At 41.4% G+C, this 20296-nt stretch overlaps 1 protein-coding gene across 3 annotated transcripts; it reads left to right on the top strand.

The window, feature by feature from the left end:
• Window positions 1–1651: 1651 nt before the first annotated feature.
• Window positions 1652–19156, top strand: LOC108069122 (uncharacterized). 3 transcript variants are annotated; one of them, XM_017159083.3, is made up of 2 exons: window positions 1652–1746; window positions 11270–19156. In XM_017159083.3, the coding sequence occupies exon 2, from the start codon at window positions 11284–11286 to the stop codon at window positions 15229–15231; it is 3948 nt and encodes a 1315-aa protein (XP_017014572.3). In that variant the 5' UTR covers window positions 1652–1746; window positions 11270–11283; the 3' UTR covers window positions 15232–19156. The 3 variants fall into 3 exon arrangements, with proteins under 3 accessions (XP_017014572.3, XP_070071341.1, XP_017014570.3); XM_070215240.1 differs by lacking the exon at window positions 1652–1746 and adding an exon at window positions 1799–2153; XM_017159081.3 differs by lacking the exon at window positions 1652–1746 and adding an exon at window positions 8448–8697.
• Window positions 19157–20296: the final 1140 nt, after the last annotated feature.

Genomic DNA, 20296 nt, shown 5'->3' on the forward strand with positions numbered 1-20296 from the left:
ACCCTATATGACACAGGGTATATGGAGTTTTTTAGAGGTTAAATTAATCATATTTCTTGACTTTTTATTTAAATGTTGACACAAACAAAAGTTTATCCACGTCCAAATTAGAGTCTGATTTTACAGACATATTTATCCACCAAAACCGGTTGGAATTTCTTCTGTTTCTACCTAGTTAGGTTATTAGGAGATTACTGTGTCATTCTTGTATATGAAAATTTTTTAGAAAATTAATGGATTCATTAAATGTACAACTAAAGTCTGTACTTGAAAAGTCATACATATAAGTAGTTCTATTAAATCATGAAATTGAAGGGTATTTAATGCCTCGACTACCTCTTAAAAAACTCCCCTTCTTGTTTTTAGTTTTGTTTTGTAATTTAAAGGAAAATGCGAAAACTATGCCCTCTCATTTCCGCTGCGTGCTCAATTTTCCGAGGGGAACAGCCGTTTAAGGAGGGTTCAAGCAGCGGGAAAGGCAGTTAAACGAGTCGCACGCAGGTTACGCCTTTGCATTGATATTGTTTGTCATAAACTAGCTCAAAAATCATTAAGCCAAAAATTGAACGGAAGGGTTTGAGTTTAACCTAGTTTGGCAGTCCATCCACCCCGTCCCCATATAAGGATTCAGCTCCTCCCGCTACTTTGTCATCGACTTTACTCGATTTCTAATCATGCGGTTACAGAACATGTCCACACCACTCTACACTCGAATCCACTCCAACCACTTCTGATTGTCCTCCTGGCCATTCCATTCCACTCGACTCGATTTGTTAGCCACCCCGGTTCGATGTTACTGGTCTGGTCACTGGACTATATCTCAATTATGCTGCTGGGGGGCGGCGGTTGAAGCGTGTTGCACCATAAACGATGATTGTTTTATCAGAGACTCGGTCGTGTTGATAAACTGTTTTAGCAACAACAACAAAAAATGGCCCGAAGAGCGCTGCTCTGAGTGGAACTTTTATTCTTGACTTCTCTAATACGCATGTCCTGTGAGCAGAGGGTAGGATTAGGAGTGCTTGTATAGATGTGTGCTTTTACTGCGAATCCATCAAGTGGGCGCGCTGCATACATATAAATGTGGCATGGGTATATTTATTTAATTTAGTTTTAAATCTAAAAGAATCTTAAACGGGGAACAAAGTTGGTAACAAAATGAATTTAACATCAGAGAGGTCCCACGTTGGGCGCCAAAATATTTTTTATAGCTCAACTACTGACACACCCTTAATATTTTCTACAAATGTCTTTAACTTTTTCTCCAAAAAAATATATCTTTAAAATTTTAAGTTTTAAGAAGTCCAAATAAACAAGAAAATGTATTTTCCATTCCAATGTCCCACGTTGGGCGCCAAAAGTTACAAAGTTAGTGAAAAAGGTTAGCACATGTTTTGCCTAGCTCCACCACCCCCTCCCCAACTACTTCCTGTGGTTTCCTCTCTCTTTTTGTCGGTAGAACGCCCCCGCGGCGAGAAGTAAACAAAATAGCAACAGAGCGTTGCCCGCTGGAGGTTGGGGGTGGCTCTGGGGGTGGTTTCTCTCGCGGGCTCTCGCTCTCTTTCGAGTTCCCGAGTGTGGGTGTCTGCATCCTTTGGCAGCAGGCTGGCAATTGGGAAAACGGAAAAGCCGAATCAGTCTACAGAAAACGCGTACGTGGTGCAGAAGTAGCCGCGGGTGGCTACCACAGCGTCGTTTTGGACTTGTCGGCATGATCAAATAAGTGTAACGCCCTGTACAAGTTCTGTAAGTTTCCAGCTGCAACTAAATCAAACCAAATTCATCAGAAGCAAATGAAAGCCAAACAAATGCAAATATCAATCTGCCGATTTCGATTTCGGTGTTCAAAGTGTTCGAAATGAGTGACAAACGCCAAGGATTTGTAAGCCAATAACAATCAAAAAGTGATGGCAACACATACAAATTAAAACAAGGATAACCAAGCTTATTTTGTATTTTTATAACCAGAAACGCTGTGCTAAAAAACCCAAAAAGTGCTTTAAACGTTAACAAACTACTTAAGTAATAAATAATTAAAAGTTTTGATACTAGCCCAAAACATGCCTTATCCAAGGAGTTTCCGTTCGATGCGCGTTTATTTTCGCAAACGTTTACACTTAGGATTAAAGATGCTCTCTCTGGCCAGAGACATTGTGAGTCCCAGCTACGAAAACAGTAACCAACATTAATCCACATACATAACCGGATTACTGAACTATGCCCGCTTGCATTGGCCACTAAAAACAACAAAATTACAATTGGCTTAAAATAATGGATTCAAAATTAATTCAAATTGGCAAATTTATAAAATTGTGTTTGCTAAATGCTTTCGAATGCTTTTAAACTCCCAATCATACTCCGTGCAGTCAATATTCCAGCTCTGAAGAGCTATGGAAATTTAATGACTGCATTTTATATACCTTTAAAATCCTCCCTTCCCAAACATTTCCTAAAATACAACAAAATCATGTGCATGTATGTATGTATAAAATTATTTCATAATTATATCTTTACTTTTTTAACTTTTATAGTACAAATAATCACAAAACAATTTTAAATTTAGGAAAGTTATAAAAGGTTAAAAGGGCTAAAGGGCTTTTGTGTCACACGAATTTAAAGTCTATTTAAGAAATATGAAACTAATATTATTACTGGTACAATAATGATTACCAAATTTTGTATCAAAAGATAAACATACCTCTAAAAGGTATGCTATGTTTTAAACGATTTTAAACTTCGCCCCACCTATCTTTTATTTCTCTCATATACGTTAAAATGTATAATTTTGGTTGCGAAAAGCAAAAGGTCCGAAATGATAGATGCGAATTTTTGATGGATACAATGACGCACTCACACGCACACAGAGACAGTGTCCAACGAAGTTGGTAAATTTAATTGGAATAATAAATGTGTGTGATGTGCCCTGCTCTCTTTCCTTTTTTATGAAACAAAAATGCACAATGCCTGATATAGATGTCATAAAGTTTTATTAATAATGAAAATTGTACTAAAAACGAGGCCAGCCGGAATGGGACAATTTATTAAAAAGTCTCATTAGCTCACGGGTTTTATCGCACATCGCACATCGAGCATACGCCACGAGGTCCCCTTACGGGTGCTAATAACGTAAAAGCAGAAACGGGAATAATAATAATATGCCCGGCTCGGGATTGCGATAAAATAAAATTTTCGATATGGACATGATTAAAATGCGGACCCCAGTTTACCACCCACTTTTTATGACTGGGCGGCGGCAATAACTGGGCCGTCGGAGATTAAGTATTTTTAATGCGACAGCGACTGACAATAAAAATATAAAAATTTCAACGATAACATATAGCAACGTCAGCGGGCCAAATCAATTTCAATATATAAGTATGTATATCTATTGATATGCGTTTTGCATGTGTCTATTGTAAATATCCAGCCGACTGATATTAAGTCACTTGCCATGTGCTCCTCCGGCAATATTTATTCGCTGAAAATCAATAAATTCCACACAGACACACACTCGTAAAGCGAATATTTTTCTTTTTTTCCCTCATTTTCTCTTTGCGCTGGCGCTGCGGCTCATTATTAATATAAGTATATACTTGTATACATCTGTATATATATATGGGATTTTTTTACATTTTGATATTTCGCAGGGCCTAGAAGATGGGGGTTGGCTTAAGTGTTTTTCTATTACGCCTTTTGCCCGAATTCCAGCTAGGCAAACACACACACACACCCACACAGAGACCGACTAAGGGCCACCCACCTCCCCCAATATTATATTTGCTTTTAAATATTTTGATATACAGCCCAGTAACTCACACACACACACACACCCACAGCCAGGCATTTTCTCATAAAAATTTCGTACTCGAATAAGACGAAGTAGCTGCACACACACACACACACCCACTCACACAAACTGGGCAAAATGTAACCCGCAGGCATTATGGGTTAAGGGAGGGGCGGAAAGTGGGGGCTTTGATGGGGGGGCCACATGGCAAAAACTTTGAGCAGCAGCAGGAAAATAATGTAAAGGATGTGCCAGGGCCACCATGGAGACCAAGCCGACTGTAACTGGAAAATAATAATTTTTTCTCCCTTTTTTCCTTCATTTCTTGCTTTCTCCGTAAACCCCCCTTTCCCCTCCCCTACCCCATCCCACATTCATCCCTCCTTCTGTATGTTTGCCGTTTCTTTTGAGTGTCAGAAATGGAAAAGAAAATAATTTGATGGTTTCATAAACTCGCTTCGGGGGCCAGAAAGGAGGCGTGGGGTGGTTTTCCCATGGCTGTGTGTGTGTGGGTGTGTGTATTTCTGATAAAATTGCAAACTTCTCCCCCCTTGGTTTCTGTGTGTTTGAGCAGAAAGAAGAAGAAGCTAGAATTTATGGAATTTTTCTGCTTTTGTATTCTTTTTTTTGGATGAAAAGTTCCTGGACGATAGATTTCTCTGGCAAAATAGTTTGCTGCATACTTAAGGGGGTTGCTTCCACATAAAGTTCATCATGTCGATAAGGCAGACTCAGATAAGGAATATAGTCTCAGTCTCATTAGACGCAAGGAAAACACTTGCCTTATTATAAACATGATTATTATAACCCACCCCCCACCCCCATATTCCTTATTCCTCGAACACATACGCACTTTTACTGGCTTGTGTGTGTGCACAGCATTTGTCCTTGTCTCTATGTTTGAGTTTCATTATTAATTTTCCTCGTTTTTTCATATTTTTCGTATTTTTATTTTATCACACACAAACACACACATAGGCTCAGGGGGTGGAATGCACACACACTCGCGCATTTAGTTTATTGTACAAAATAATATTTGATAGAAAAAAGTTTTAGTCCCGACAGAGATGGAAATAGTTTTTGTTGGCTTTTCGCTTTTCGGTTGGTCGGAAAATAGATTGTGTGTGTGTTTGTGTGGGGGGAACGGAAAATGGTTGGGGGAAATTAATTTTTCACTCTGCGGCCCATGCGCCATGGAGATGTAAAAGTGAAAATGATGGAAAAATATCAAACCGTTAACGATTTTGAGGCCTTCGAAGCTCTCATTACACGGTTTTCCACTCCCCCACCCAACAAATGTGTGTTTGTTTGTTTGTTTTTCCTGCGCGTTCATTGGTTTCTAATGAGATTTCCTACTAATGAGCAGGGCACCTAGAAACTGGCAATGTTTTTCCGATTTTTTTTTCCTTTTCGCTCGGCTTAGGGCTTTGGGCAAAGGATTTTAGCTGCTACGTTAAAGGGAAAAGGAAATTCTACGAAATCGTTTCGACATACTTCTTATTTCTTACATTTCAGATGATTACGATTTCTGAAGAATTAGGGAAGTTTTCTTTTTCAATTATTGGTCTCCTTTTCATTACAGTCATTATATTTCTCACATTATTTACCTATTTTATTCCAATTAAAAGACAATTATTCTACATTTACTCTATTGGCCATATTTTCGATAAACTTATTCCGCAATGTGAGTCATCATTTAATTGGCTTTTGATATTCCAACAGATAATTATGGCAGTTATCCGATATCTTCCTGCTTTATCAATTTGAGTTCCTTATCTCAAAGCCCTAAAAACTTATTTCAACCAATGAATTCCTAATCAAACAGACTTCAAAGTAACACCCCAATCTTGGTACATCAAAAAACTAAGCAGCATCTCACGTACATTGCGCATTTCTAATAAAGTAATTTGTCGCACACATTTCCCGAGGAAAGGCGGCACTAAAACCCGTCCCCTTCGAACGATTCCTCCCCCGCACTAGAAGGAAAACTAACAGAGATCATTACTCCCGAGCTGGGGGTTGATTTTCCATTCCCCCGACACATTATTATTCCCATTTCCATTTACATTTTTGAGTCCACGCATAATTTCAATTTGATTTTCATCAGAAATATTAATTGCAATCCACATACCACACATTTCGGGCGGGGGTGTCCTGTCAGGGGCTGCTTTTGTAGGTGTAAGTGTGGCATATGGGCTGAAAGGGGCGTATCAATCATAAGCGACATTTCGTCAGGACACGCTAGGTTAAGGGTGCGAAGTGGGTTCGACCCAGTTCGAATTTAAATTTAATAATTACTGTTGTGGTAGCCAACGAGTTGGGCGGGTGTTTCAATTCATAATTCGTGCCTCGTAATGGAAAAAAAACTAATATGAAAAAAGTAGTTTTAAAGGTATTCACAAATAAATATGGATGTGTTGTTATAAGGAAGAACTCTTAGTTTCTAATAGAATTAATTATTTAAGAAATTATTTATGGAGGTAATATTTATTTAATTGTCATTCTAACTAAAAACTTTAGGTTTTTTCCGATTTGATTTCCACATTTGCGATTTGTTTACATTCCGCCCGCTGCAAGGACATGCGCCTACGAAAAGGGGAAGCCCCTCTTTTCGGGCGGTGCGTGCGTGCGAGTGATTCCAGTCGAGTGAAGGCGAAAGTGAAAGTGCCGGCAACGGCAACGTCACAGTGGACATGTGTGAGAGTGAAAGTCGATGGGAAAACCTTGACCACGACCACGACGGCGACCAGGTCAAAATAGACCAGACCGAGTGGGTGGTTGGGTGGATGGGTAGGTGGGTGGTCCGATCCGATCCGATTCGATTCAGCTGCCGACCAATGAGTTGCCAACGGCTCCGTTCCGACTGTTGCTGTTGGACTATTTTGCTAGCCTGGTTCGTTCAACCGGCGATTTTCTAGCCACACTCGTACACATATGACTACGACCGGCTGCTCCAAAAAAAGAGAGTCACCTTCATGGCGCAGGCGCAGATCCAGAAGGACGTTCGCAGGACATCGGGGGAAAAAGGGGGGAAGTCACTTTCACTTTTTCGGCCTCTGATGTGTGTTGAATGCCGAGTGGCAAAAGACTAAAAGAAAATGGAAAAGGGGTGGCCAAGGTTGGACCCACACGCACACACACATGCACTTGCAGCTGGAATGTCCTTCGAGGTACAAGTATCTGTAAGTCAATCCGTCAATCGGGGAAAGCAAACAATCACTGGCCGTATCTCTGGGGAGAGTTTATGACTCAGATTTATGGAGATGTCCAGTGAAGCAAATCCTAATCCCTTCGGGGACGCTAAGTTAATCATTACGATTGCCTAAACCACTTTATTCCTGCATTTCAATATCAGATTCTTCATTAATAAATTGCCATTTATTAATTAATTTATTTTATTTCCATCTAAATAATCTGATTGAAACCTCTAACCAAAACCTCAAACAGTGAACAAATTTGATTTGGTGTAACTCTTTTATTGACTTAAACAAATGTCACCCGTCTTTAATTCAATTAAAAAGTTAAGATGTTATAATTAATTGAAATTGAGTTGGGTTGACTGATTTTTTACAACTCAATTGTAAGCATTCATTCGTGGGCTTTTTAACTCAACACCCATATCATTTTTAGAAATAAATATCGCCCTTTTACAACTTCACTTCTTTAAATATTATTTTCCTTTATATTTTGTTGTCTTATTGTTCTGACTTTATAAGGCATTCAGAAAGTGTTTTACCTTAAGCCTTTTTGTAGAAGCATTCACAACGTTCCCTAAATTGTTTCTTGCAATAAACCTAGGTAATTATGTTATTAAAAGACAATTACAAAAATCCCCTTTCTAATATCCCTAAAAGGCGTTCAAAAAGGGACTTCTTACCTGTGTTTGGATTCAGATCCCTTCAGAGTCCCCGGAAACCCTTCAATTAGCCAATTTCCACATTAAGGAACATTGAACAACCCCCAAACCCTTTCAAAGAATATTTATGTTATGTTATTCTTATTTCTACTCAAGTCAAGAAGTTTCGGCTTTTGTGACAGCAACTCGAAGGAAGGAAAGCGAAAGAATTTGTGACTCTTTTCATTGGGAGTGCATAAATTAAAATAACAAAAATATAACTGCTGCTGGCGGAACACCAATAACAACGATGGCGGCACACGAACTTCTGCAGTAGGAAAAACAAATTGAAAATCCTATCGAACAATGATAAATTGGCACGACAACAATGATATCGGGGGGAAAACCTTCCAAGTTGCGCGGTTGTTGCTCATTCGTGTGTCGCCGTCCCTTTCTTTTGTAGTTCTAGTTGTAGCTGTGGTGGTTACTGAAAATTTCAAAAAAATAAAAGAGAGGAGGAAAAACGAAAACTAAAAGGGGCGGAGCAATAATGGTTTTCCGGGCAGCGCTGCTCTATTGTCGCCGTATGGATTTTTTTTAAGGGAAATTCTATGATTTTTGATATTTTGGGGTGTTTTATTGAGGTTTTTTTCGGTGATATGGGTAGGGGCCCAGTGTGTGTGTGTGTGTGCTCGCGTATTAAACGATATAGAGGGTTAGGTCTGTGTGTGTCGTTGGGATTTTAGTATCATTTGCTATTTGCTGTTTTGATTTTCAACCGGCACTGGCAATTGATAGCCGATATTTTTTGTTATTCCGCTGCGTCATGCGGCAGTTGACAACGAGCTAGCCACTTGGCAGGACACGATCCCGACACACGCCAAAAAATAAAAAAGAAAGTGCGCATGCGCAAAAGTGACTTGCATAACGCGAACGTAACGAGAGCATCAAGTGATCATCGATCGAGGCAGTGATTTTTGAAAATGTTCAGTGAACGGAAAAACGATTGACAATAAAAAATAATTTAAAGAATAAATATTTCGGATCGCGACAAATCCAAAAACATACTTAATGAGTAGGTTAATATACAAATTACTAGTTATTATGGATAATTAAGAAAAGTGTTTAGTGATCCTCAAGAATAATTATTTAATTGTTTTTCGGCTGTAATTCAATCCTATTTTATTGGATTGATAATTGTGAATCCATAACATTTACAATATTAAAATTTAAAATTTGTATCACCAAGTTTTTTATTTTATTGGACTAAAAATTGTAAACCATCTAAAAAGTTTGACGTCACCTATAAAATATTAAAATGTTAGCTTATATTTAAAATCTTTTTTTAAGTTTTTTGCATTTTGTTCTCGTTTTTAGGGGTTTTATTTGGCAACCTCATATTAATTTTCAACGAAAATACTTCTACAATACCGTCAAATATCTCAGCCATAAGCAAAACCAATCTGACGTTATTGGTTTCCCCTAGGCCAGTGTCAAGATTATTTTCTGAGTCCTCCAGCCCCCCGTCCAAAACTGGGTTGATATGTTGGTTTGCCAAATTAGCCGCTTCTCTTGCGGAGTCTCAAAATATACAGTGTACACATGCACATTCACTATATATACCTAGTCAAGGAGTACATGGTTTTGTTTACACTCTGTTGGCATTTTCACTTCGAACATTTTTCTTAGGCATCCTCCTACTCGTGGCACGAAGAGATGGATATAAGGCAGGCAGGCGGGCGAAAAAAATCAAATAAAATAACATCAAACTACCTTAGGCTTTATAAAAATCCCAACCGAAATACAAGCAACACTCGCCCACACACACAAACGCACAAAGATACTGAAGAGAAATGCGCACATCCTGGCAGGCATTTTTGCTTAACTCCTCAAAGTGCCAGGTCCTGGGTCATAAGGGGGGTTAAAAGAGGAAGGGGCTGTGGCGGTGGCAGGGGGTTTTGGCCTCAAGAAATTGTATAAAAGCAAAGTCAACAACAACTACAACGACAACATGTAGCTGGAGAACCAATTTCCAACCATGGAAACTTAATTTATGTCTGCAGCATAGTTGAGAATATTTTTCTTTCTTTCCTTCTTTTTGCCTACTCTTTGCCTCCCCAAACCCAACAAACTTATTTTTCCCCCACCCCTTTGACTGCTCCTCCTTGGCTTTTCTCCTTTTTGCCTGAGCTCAAATAGGAAAAAGAAATTTTCGGTTTATTTCGAAAATTTTTTCATGCACAGAAAGAAATTTAGTTTGTTTTTAATTTTGGTTTAATAAATCTCTTAAGAAATCTCAGCAGAATTAAAAGTGAAAACAAGATATATATTTTTATTTCATTCAATTCATATCGATCGAGAACGATTTGTTCCGAGTTTTATTACTCCTGCGATATTTCAGAATAAATCATAAATATTTTTATTTCTGTGCAACTCCGCCTATTTTTGCCTCCCTGTTGCCAGGCATTTTCCCCCTCGTTTCCCCCTCATCCCTTCTATATTCCTTTTTGCTTTTCTTGAGAATCAAATTTATTTTACCAAGTCATGTTGAAGAAAATTTTTATAAGTTTTATGCTCGACTCAAGTGATGGTGTTGGTTGGGTGGGGAGGGAAAAGTGGGTGGGAAATGGCTGTGTGTGTGTGGGTGAGCTTGTGTGGCGCAAAAAGTTTTCTGTGTGCGCCACACGAACACACACACCCACACACAAGAAAATAAGCAAAATTTGTATTCCTTAAATCGGATGACTTTGTATAAATTTTCGTGTGCGCCACAATGGGGTTGTGTGTATGTGTGTTAGTGGGTGGCAGCTGGGGCGCTTAGTAAACAAACAAGAAGAAGAAGAAAAAAGAAAGTTTCTTTTCCCCCATATATGTATGTGTGCTATACATATATGTATATGTATATAATGGAAAAATTTTTCATAGAATTTGCACAAAAATGAAAAAGTGTAGCCACAGCAAAATGGTATGGGGAATGGGAAATGGAAGATGGGTGGATTTGGGTGGGAATAATGATGATGGAGAAGAAAAAGCAAAAGAAGGCGGACAGAAGCAGAAAAATGAAATTAAGCGCATACGGAAATGAGACACAAATATTCTGCGTATGTGTGTGTGGGCTTATGCGATTGTATATGTGCAGGAGAAATATTTGAGTGGCATTCAGTTGAAGCCAAACTAAAATTGAATGGAATCCTTGGTCAAATATTCTGCGTTACTCTCTGGGTTTTCCTTTCTTTTTTGCAAAAATAATGCGATTTAAGCCTAAATCCATTCATTATGTACACTGAAAGAAAATAGTGGGGGGTTTTATGAATAAATTGGTTGAGTATTTGAAGGGATTGAGGTTTTTCTTTGTTATTGTTATACTGAATAATGTTGTTTGCTATTTTGAAAAGACATATTTAGTACCATTCAATAATATATAATTATTTATAATTTTTTTTAAATAGATATTCTATAATTTTATTATAAAACCCTCTTTATAGAGTGGCTAAACTTTATATAACCACATACATACATGCACATAAATAACGCTTAACTCATCCCTTTAAATAAAACCCCCCGCTAGCATGGCTTCGACTTCAATTAAAAAGTTATCCACTACAACTATTCTCCCTCTCCATCTTTTCCACCCTTTCCCCATACAGTAATATCATCCAAAATGGCTGCATCCATATATGCCACCCCACCGCCAGATCTGAGCAGCGAGGACACTGCTCTCTCCGACGTCTCCAACTCATCGACACTCAACACGAACAGGAACAACAGCAACAATCCACATGAAGCCACAGGAGCAACAGCCACAGTCCCAACAGGAGGAGGAGGAGGAGGAGGAGGAGGAGGTGGCGGAGTGGGAGGCACTTCACCCACCGCCCACTTGGTCAAGGCAATGGAGCTGGAACTGGAGCCCCAGCCAGCGGGAAGCGGCACAAATGAGGAGGTGGACCAAGCAGAGGAGGGGCGCAAGGAGGCGGAGGAGCAGGAGGATTCGGGCGATGCCAATATGGCCACAATGGCGGCAGCCATGCAGCTGCAGCTCCTGGAGGCGCTGAGTGATGCGGCCAAAAAGCGACGCAAGCAGCACAATCCCAGCCGCCTGGAGGCGCTTAACTTGAGTGGAGAACCCTCCAGTGAAGTGGGAGTGGCTCAAAAGCGGGCCGACTCCTCCACCGTGGACTACGAGGATAAGTTGTCCAAGATGTTCCTGCCCAAGTCCATTGAACAGCTGAAGGAGACCTTCGAAATGCTGCAGCAGCACAAGCAGGAGGAGCCCGAACAGGAAACGGAAACAGAAAGGGAAGCGGAACCGGAAACGGAAGCCATGGCAGACATATCAGACGTACAGGGAAAGCAGCGCGAGAATCCCTATCACACCTACTGCAAGCAGTGCGGCGAGAGCTTCGAAACGGAGTTCAAACTCAGCCTGCACATGCTGCAGGATCACGGCGAGGAGAGGTCGGGCGAACAGGATCCCGCCGACTTTCTGGCCTCCATCAAGGTGAAACTGGAGCGTGCCGATATAGCCAGTCCGCAGTTGCAGCAGGATCAGCACATGCAGCAGGACATGACCAATGGCCATGGCAAGGATTTGGAGCGCGAGCAGGAGCACTGGTTCCAGGCGATGCAGCAGGCGGCAGTCCAGCAACATCATGGCCCACAAATGCCGCCTGCCTTTCCCTTTCCCCCCGAGGCAGCCTTGGGTCCCGCCGGCTATCTGCCCCTTCTCGGCATGTCCGGATTTCCCGGGGTGGATGGACTCAATCGTCCGCCGCTGCGCATCTTCAATCCGGAGGCCTACTGCGAGCTGTGCAACAAGGAGTTCTGCAATAAGTACTTCTTGAAGACGCACAAGGCCAACAAGCATGGCATCTTTGATCCCGTCGGCGAATCGAGCAGCAGCAACACTTCCAGCCACCACAATAATAATAATAACATCACCAGTAGTAACAACAATAATAGTAGCAACTCCAATCCCGGCGTGAGTTCCATGAGTCAAATGTTTCAGCTGCAAAGAGAGGCTCAGGTTTTGGCCAGCAAGCAGGATACTCCGCCAATTGGAGGATCATCTTCTACTCCAGTGGCCTCGGTCCATTGCGACATTTGTTCCAAGCGGTTCACCAACATCTTCGCCATGCGACGCCATCGGGCCAAGCAGCATGATAGCCAGGATTCACCCACCAACGAGGCATCTTCGCAGCAGCCGCCTGCCATCAAGCAGGAAATTCCGCAGGAAGCGGAGATCAAACCCTATCAGCTGCCCGAGGGATTCCGCGAGGACTTCACCTTGGAACAGGAGGAGCTGAGCTTTGTGCCGCCACCGCGAAAGCTGCCCTCGCATCTCCACCAGCAGGCCAAGGACTCCAGCTTCAATCCCGACAAGCTGCGTCGCCTGGGCGTCCAGTTTCCCGACTTCTTCTGCGAGCTCTGCTACAGGGAGTACGGAAATCGCTACTTCCTGCGCACCCACAAGTGGAAGCGACACGGCCTGTTTGTGCCACCAGAGGAGGCGACTCCGCAGCAGCAGAGCGGCAGCGGCAAGGAGGAGATGCCCAGTGCCTGGCCCTTTATGCCGCTCAATCTGATGCTGGCCAAGGCAGCGGCTGCTACGATGGATCAGCAGCAGCAGGATCGCGAACCGGAAGCGGAAGTAGCTACCGGTGACTCGGAGCAACCCAGCAAGAGGATCAAACTAGAGCAGCAAGCGACGCCGCCGGAGAACTACCAGGATGAGGAAAAGCTAAATGGCTCTGTGGTGGGTCTGCAGAATCTGCAGAAGCTGCAGTCCATGTTGCAGCAGCTGAACGACATCAATGGCAAGCGACCTTTGCCCTGTCATCTCTGTGGTCAGGAGCAGGAGAATCAGTATGCTCTAAGGGCTCACCTGATGACCGAGCATGCTGGCCAGATGCAACTGCCCATGACCATGCCCATGCCGATTCCACTGCCCGATCAACAGCATCCCATGGGATTGTATCATCCCCAGGGTAATCCATTGACTCCCCCTGCTCCTGGTGCCAGATCCCCACTAGCCACCAGCGATCTGCGCTGCCAGCAATGCGATCGGGATTTCGTCACCAGCCAGGAATTCAAGCAACATATCGCAGAGGTTCATTTGGGTCGGAATGGAGGACTGAGTAACAGTCCCCTGCGCGATGGTTTCTTCACGCCCGAACGTCCGGTGGCGCCCTCGGCGGGCGGACCCGGAACTCCAGCCGCTCCGCCGCCAGGCAATCGGCCGGCCTACACCCTCACGCCCACCAGCAGCTACTGTGAGATTTGCAACAAGGAGCTGTGCAACAAGTACTTCATGAAAACGCACATGCAGCGGATGCACGGCATCGAGATTGAGAATGGAGCTCAGATCGGCGGCGTGGTGTGCAACATTTGCAACAAGGAGCTGTGCAGCAAGTACTTTCTGCGGGTGCACAAGCACAACACCCACGGCATCATCGAGGAGGGATCCCCGCTGCCCCAGCCGAGGGGTCAGAATGGGGTCAAAATAGACGCAGCTGCCGCAGCAGCATCGCAGCCACCACAGGATCAGGAGCTCAATGTTTCACCAACTGCAACAAATGAAGGTGGAAGTGGAAGTGGTTCCTCCAATGCCAATCACGAGGTTTGCCCCTTGTGCTCTCGCCAATTCCGCAGCTTCAAGTGGCTGCGTTCCCATCTCATGAACGAGCACGGAACTGCGGGAGTGGAGAGGCTCCGCGAAATGGACACCACCTCCAGTCAGAGTTCCTCGGCTCGCAGCAAGCCCAACAGTCCCACGCTCAAGATTCCCAACGGCTCGGGATCAGCGGGATCCGGAGCCGGAGCCGGAAGCACTGCTCCTAATCTCGCCCAGGCCCTGCAGAACCTCAATGCCCAGCATCTCTTCGGGCAGATGCAACAGCAGCAGCAGCAGCAGATGCCCAAGATGCCACCTTTGCCGCTGCCCGGAATGTTTGGCGAACAGGCTGCCCGGTTCAAGGAATACCAGTGCTCACTGTGCCCCTTCACCACGCCCTACTACGCCTTCCTCTTCATCCACGAGCGCTCCCATGCGCTGCTCAACAATGGCGGCGAGGAGCTGCCCCTGGAGACGCCACCGCCGGCTCAGGCAGCGCCCAGAAGTTCGGGCAAGTCCCGCAGCAAATCCAGCAAGGCGGTAGCACCACCACCGCCGACCATTAAATCAGAGGAGCCAGATGCCCAGTTAGAGCAACCTACCAACCTGAGCACCTCGGCGAACAAGGTCGCCTCCCATTCACCCATCACTGGAGGCACAGGATCTCCGCCCAGCTCAACTTCACCCAAGATACCACGCCGTCGCTCCACCTCGAAGCCACCAACGACGACGACGCCTAATGGTTTGGGAAGTAATAACCATCGATCGGCGGCCACCTCACCCTTCGAGGGATGCGGCGAGTTGGCCAATGGAAGTGGCAAGCCAGCCAGCTATGCGCAACCGGATCGGGCAGAGGAAGCATATCAGATGCAGGCCTTCCACCTGCAGCCCGCCGACGCCGACTCGGAGATGCAGTTTGCACCTGCATTGGTTTATTTACCCGTGAGGGTGAGGGCCTCCGAATCGGCCACGCTCAGCTTCCGGCTCACACCGGCCTAAAAGGTGCCACATGCAACAGGTTAAGTGTTGCCAGCGTAAGTTCAAGCCATAGAAATCCGAAAAATCCAGGGATTGGGGCACTCAAAAGTTAAAGATTCCCAAAAAATAATTAAAATATTTTGAGTGCTCCAATCTCAGGAACTCCCAAGAAACACCCCCCCAAGAAAAACTAAATAGTTAAGCAAACGAAGTTAGGAACATGAACAAGACAAAATAGTGGAACTACAAAAGACTGAGTGCGCATATTAGTTGAGCTCATAATTAAACTTAAATATATACAAAAAGCATAATACAAAAATCAATCAATATCTAAGCCCAAAAGTAAACCATGTCCAACATGGCGCACTGATCAAAAATCTATAGCCTATAACTCAACAAGAACAAGTCCGTTTCAGCTGGCAACACTGCGCCTACCATCAAAATAATGCAAATAACTATATATTTTGATAGACGCATGACAAAAAGCATAAAGCATAAAATACCGCAACCTATAACATATATCTCTAGTGATTAACTATCAAAGTTCCTATGCGTAATAGTAATTTATCGTAAACGAGTGGCAGAAACCGAAGAACCGAAGGGAGATGAGTGGGTGAGAAGAATTCAAATACGTACATAGAGTAGGCGAGAAGGGGAAGGCAGAAAGTGGAGGCAGAAATTACTATATATACTACTTAGAAGGATTATATATCGTAGTAGCAGCAGCATAAAATCAAAATTACAATTATACATTTCTCATCTAGATATGGCGTGGGTTTATATAGCATATATGTACTTGGCATCATAACAATGCTATGGAAAAGCTTCAGCACAAAAAAACATTGCTCAAAATCAAAATCTTTTTAGCGAAGACTACACTCTTAGGATTTTCTGAAAGAGGGCCCTGGAAATCTCTACCATCCTCTTTATAAACACTCTTATATTAACCGCATCTGAACCGAGTTATATCCCAGGAAATGTCTTCACTAAAACATAATTCCAGCGCACAATGTGTACATAAAAAGTTGTTAAAGATAACACCATAAAGAGTTCAGATTTTCGATAGCGAGGGGTAATACGAAATAGAAGATGGGAAAACTAGCGCCAGAAGGTAAAAATTAAAAACATTTAAACAACTCAGGGCAAAAGTACAATGACCACTAGTACTTTTTTATACAAACATATTTAAAGAAACCAAAAAATACGCAAGTAAAATATAAACATAATAATAAATTAAATATATTATGAAACGTTAAAAAAGATAACAAAAATGCTACCTCAGACGGACTTGAAAACAATAATTTAAATAAAATGAATTTATAAAGAAGAATCGACGAAACCATTAAAAATTGCAGCAGAGGCAACCCTTAAAGCTAAATAAAATTTTTTGTAGTAACTTTACCTCAAAACAGAATTACATTTAACCCATACTTTATTCAAATTCTTAAGTATATTCTATGATTTAATTCAACATTCTAAGTTTAAACATTCCAAAGACCAGAACTAGTCGCATAAACAATAACCAAACCATTCTAGTCAAAAGCATAAGAACTAACATAGCTTAAAATATACTAAACCAGAAGCCAAAACAGATCCATCAACTGTTCAGTTTTGGGTGACGATTCTCGCCGATTATTTTTTAGTGTTTAAGGAATTTGTTCTTCGGCGAGAAGAGTGGCCCAGGATGAGTTGATGGCTCCATGAGGAATGCGGATCGGCGAGGAACTATTTGCTATATTTGAAATTTCCTTTTTTTAAAAACGTGTGTTTTTTAAAGTGCTGCGTGCCTTTTAGCAAATACTTCGCCGAGCCCACAACACCAAAAATTTGAACTTCAAAATCGAAATTAAATTTTACATAGGACTACACAAATAGATTGTAATTTTATTTTATATTCCATTTACTTCTTAGTTCTTATATCTTACTTTAAATGTGTATATATGTATTGAATAAATGTCATGCAATTTGTATTCGTTATTCTTGAGTTTCCTTTATTATTTCGATGTTGATTTCTGATATCCCAATTTATTAGGCACCGCATGTATTTTTTAACCCTGATTGAAGTGTGCCGAACTCGAGTCCAAGGTCTTAAAAAATCAGTATCTTTAACTTATAGACTGTGAAGTTGTCGCCGATAGGGGAAGACCTTTTTCTTTGTTTTCGAAAACGTTCCCATAGGGGACCTTCATTTTTCGGGGTGTTATATGCTGGTTCAACGCCTTGGCTACTTCAATTATTAAATTGCCATTTGATTCAATTTGTCAACAATAGCTTGAGAGCCTATCTGCGACTTGTTTAATCATTTTAAAAAACTCACAAGCAGCTGCTTTTTAAATATGAAAAAAAACAGCACCCTCATAAAAAAAAGAAAAACATAATAAGTGAAACTGTTTCCGGTTTTGGGTCAGGCCTTGACCAACCCCCTGATTAGTATGTTTGCATTAAAAAATACATCTTTATGAATGGCTATATTTCGTTGGAGGAAATACAAAAAAAAACAGAAACTACGATAACAAAAACCCAGCATGGTCATGTGAGGGTCAAGTTGGAGGGTCGCGTCGCCAGCTGCAGTTGTTTGAAGTTCTAAAAAAAGTTCCTAAGCCGGAATCAGAATCGATATTGCCATGGCTATTGATTAAACGCAGCCACCCTCTTGGCGAGAAAATTCGCCCGTTTTGGCAGTTAATTATTTGTCACGTGTCCATGCAAATTTCATCTCATTGATTACGAACGACAGATATTCGATACTTTTCCGGCTGCCGGCGCTGCAATTAAAGATTGACTCGAGCAACTACCCCCAGGTTGACCAGGGGGATGGTAGGCAAATTTCATAAATATTTTTCCGATTTTTCCCCGAAATTATTTCTATTGAATTTTTATGGCAATTTAGGAAAATCCACTGCCAGCTATTTTTAAGGGCGCAAACAATTGACCAAATGCAGCGCTACCCCATGGTGCATTTGCATCGATTTAAGGGTGTTCGCCGCTATTTGCATGTTTAAAAGTGAACTGGAAAAATTGCAATTTATATAAAAATAAAATGAAAATGAAAAGAAAGGAAAGGAAAAAATTGCATTTGCCAAGGGTGATTTGGCAGCAACCCCATGCAAATTCCATTCATCGTTTGGGCTCGGGTTTTTGGCAATGGCATACCGTTATTTTTATTTCCTTTCTTTTTGGCATGACTGCAACCCCCACACAGCGCACAAATCAAAAATAATAAAAATATGTTTTTTAAATATAAAGCTAAATAAATTTTACAACACGAAACCCAAAAAACAACTTGCAACGTACCTTGAGCATAAATCAAAATTTTGTATGACCTTTGGTAGGGTCAAGCTGCAAAGCCACAAAAAATCAAAAATACAATTTTACTAGCGCTAAGCAAAAAGAAAGCAAAAAATCAAAAAATTACACTCTTAAAAATATTTTAGTTGTAGGCTTAAGTCAAAGCAACAAAATGCATTGAAAATTATTAATTTAAATGATGTTGAAGTTGGAACAAGAGAAGAAGAAATTGAAGAGAAATGAAGAAGCAACACAAAGACGTGAGAGCGCAAATCAAAAGCCACGAGCAAGAAATCAAAACAAAATTAAATTTAAATTTAATATTAAACAAAAACCCAACAAAATAACATTTATTTAGCAATTGGCAAATGTATGAGATATATACAGCTATATATCGATATATATATATTACATATACTTAAACAATTTTACTTTGTTATTATGTAAAACTATGTGTGAGAAAAAATCAAAAGAAACCAAGGAAAACTTGAACAAAATAATTTATATTATATGTAAAATGTGAAATGTGAAAGAGCAAAGAATCAAAATTGGGCGAAACCCCAACATTTTTCATTTCATTGTAAAAGAGCATTTATCAAAAATTGTATGTGTTTTAAATTGATTATATTAAATATATATACAAATACATATAAATAAATTTTACATTTTGTGATTTGGATGGGGGAGGGGATTCCCTTTGAATTTACTGCGACTTCTTTTAGTTCGACTTCTCTGGAGCAAAAATGCACTCGCGTACAAGTGTCATCATCTCGAGCTTAAAAAGTGCTTAGGTCGCCTTGTGATTCCCATTCAAAGTCGGCGAGGGACTTGCCTAAGCTGATTTTGCGGCCCTTGAGACGGGAATCCGACCCACAACCCCCATCATTCCCGGCGAACATGGAGAAAGATTCAGCTTTTCCGAGTTTTGACATTTGCTTTCAGCTTTTCAATATTTTCAAAGGAGACAGGGATGAACAGATTGCACTTAGAAAAAAATAATAGCACCGTAAAGATTTTGGAAAAAATAGGTAGGTGAATACTACTTATAAATAATCTGAATTTAATGTTACATATCCCTTTTTTGGTTTGTAAAATAAAAAAAATCGATGAAAATGCGGAAAACTCCAAGGAAATTATTTTTCACTGTGCAAGGCGGTGAAGGGACCTCAATTCTCCACCCCCAGAGAACCGGAGAAGTTCCTTCCTTTCGCTTGTTGCTACCCCAAGCAGTTCGAGCATTGCGAAATCAAAGTATGTCAATATTTGTATTACATGGGACACTCACTTGCAGGAGCGACTGTGAATGTAACTGTAACTGTAATGGGCAAGCACAATGCCTGTGGAAATGTCTTATCAATAATTTTTGAAAAGAATGCGACGAAATCAATTCCGATCGGGGGGCTGGAGATGTGCGTCTGACGCGTGTTCCTGACAGCTCCATGGTCCTCTTGTCCTGTCGACCCCTGTCCAAAACTTCCTGTTGCCAAAAAGGAGAGGAAACAAACTTGTTCATAATTTGGCAACGGAAGAGGGAAGAATGTTTTCTGCATAGTTTTCGGTAAAAGGCACTGGTGAGTATTATAAATGTGTAGTGCTATATAAGTTGGAAAAGTTTTTGGGTACAGTTGCCTTCGACTTTTGGCATTGTTACTTAAAAGTTGTATGCACACTTATATTACAGTATACCATTAAAGCCTTTGTGAACTAAAATTTAACTAGAATGTCGAAACTAAAACTAATTACTTACTGGTGATCCATATGTGACAACTACCCCATATTTGTAATGCATTATACATTA

Source organism: Drosophila takahashii, chromosome 3L (genome assembly GCF_030179915.1).
Source record: "Drosophila takahashii strain IR98-3 E-12201 chromosome 3L, DtakHiC1v2, whole genome shotgun sequence".
NCBI classification, from domain to species: domain Eukaryota; kingdom Metazoa; phylum Arthropoda; class Insecta; order Diptera; family Drosophilidae; genus Drosophila; species Drosophila takahashii.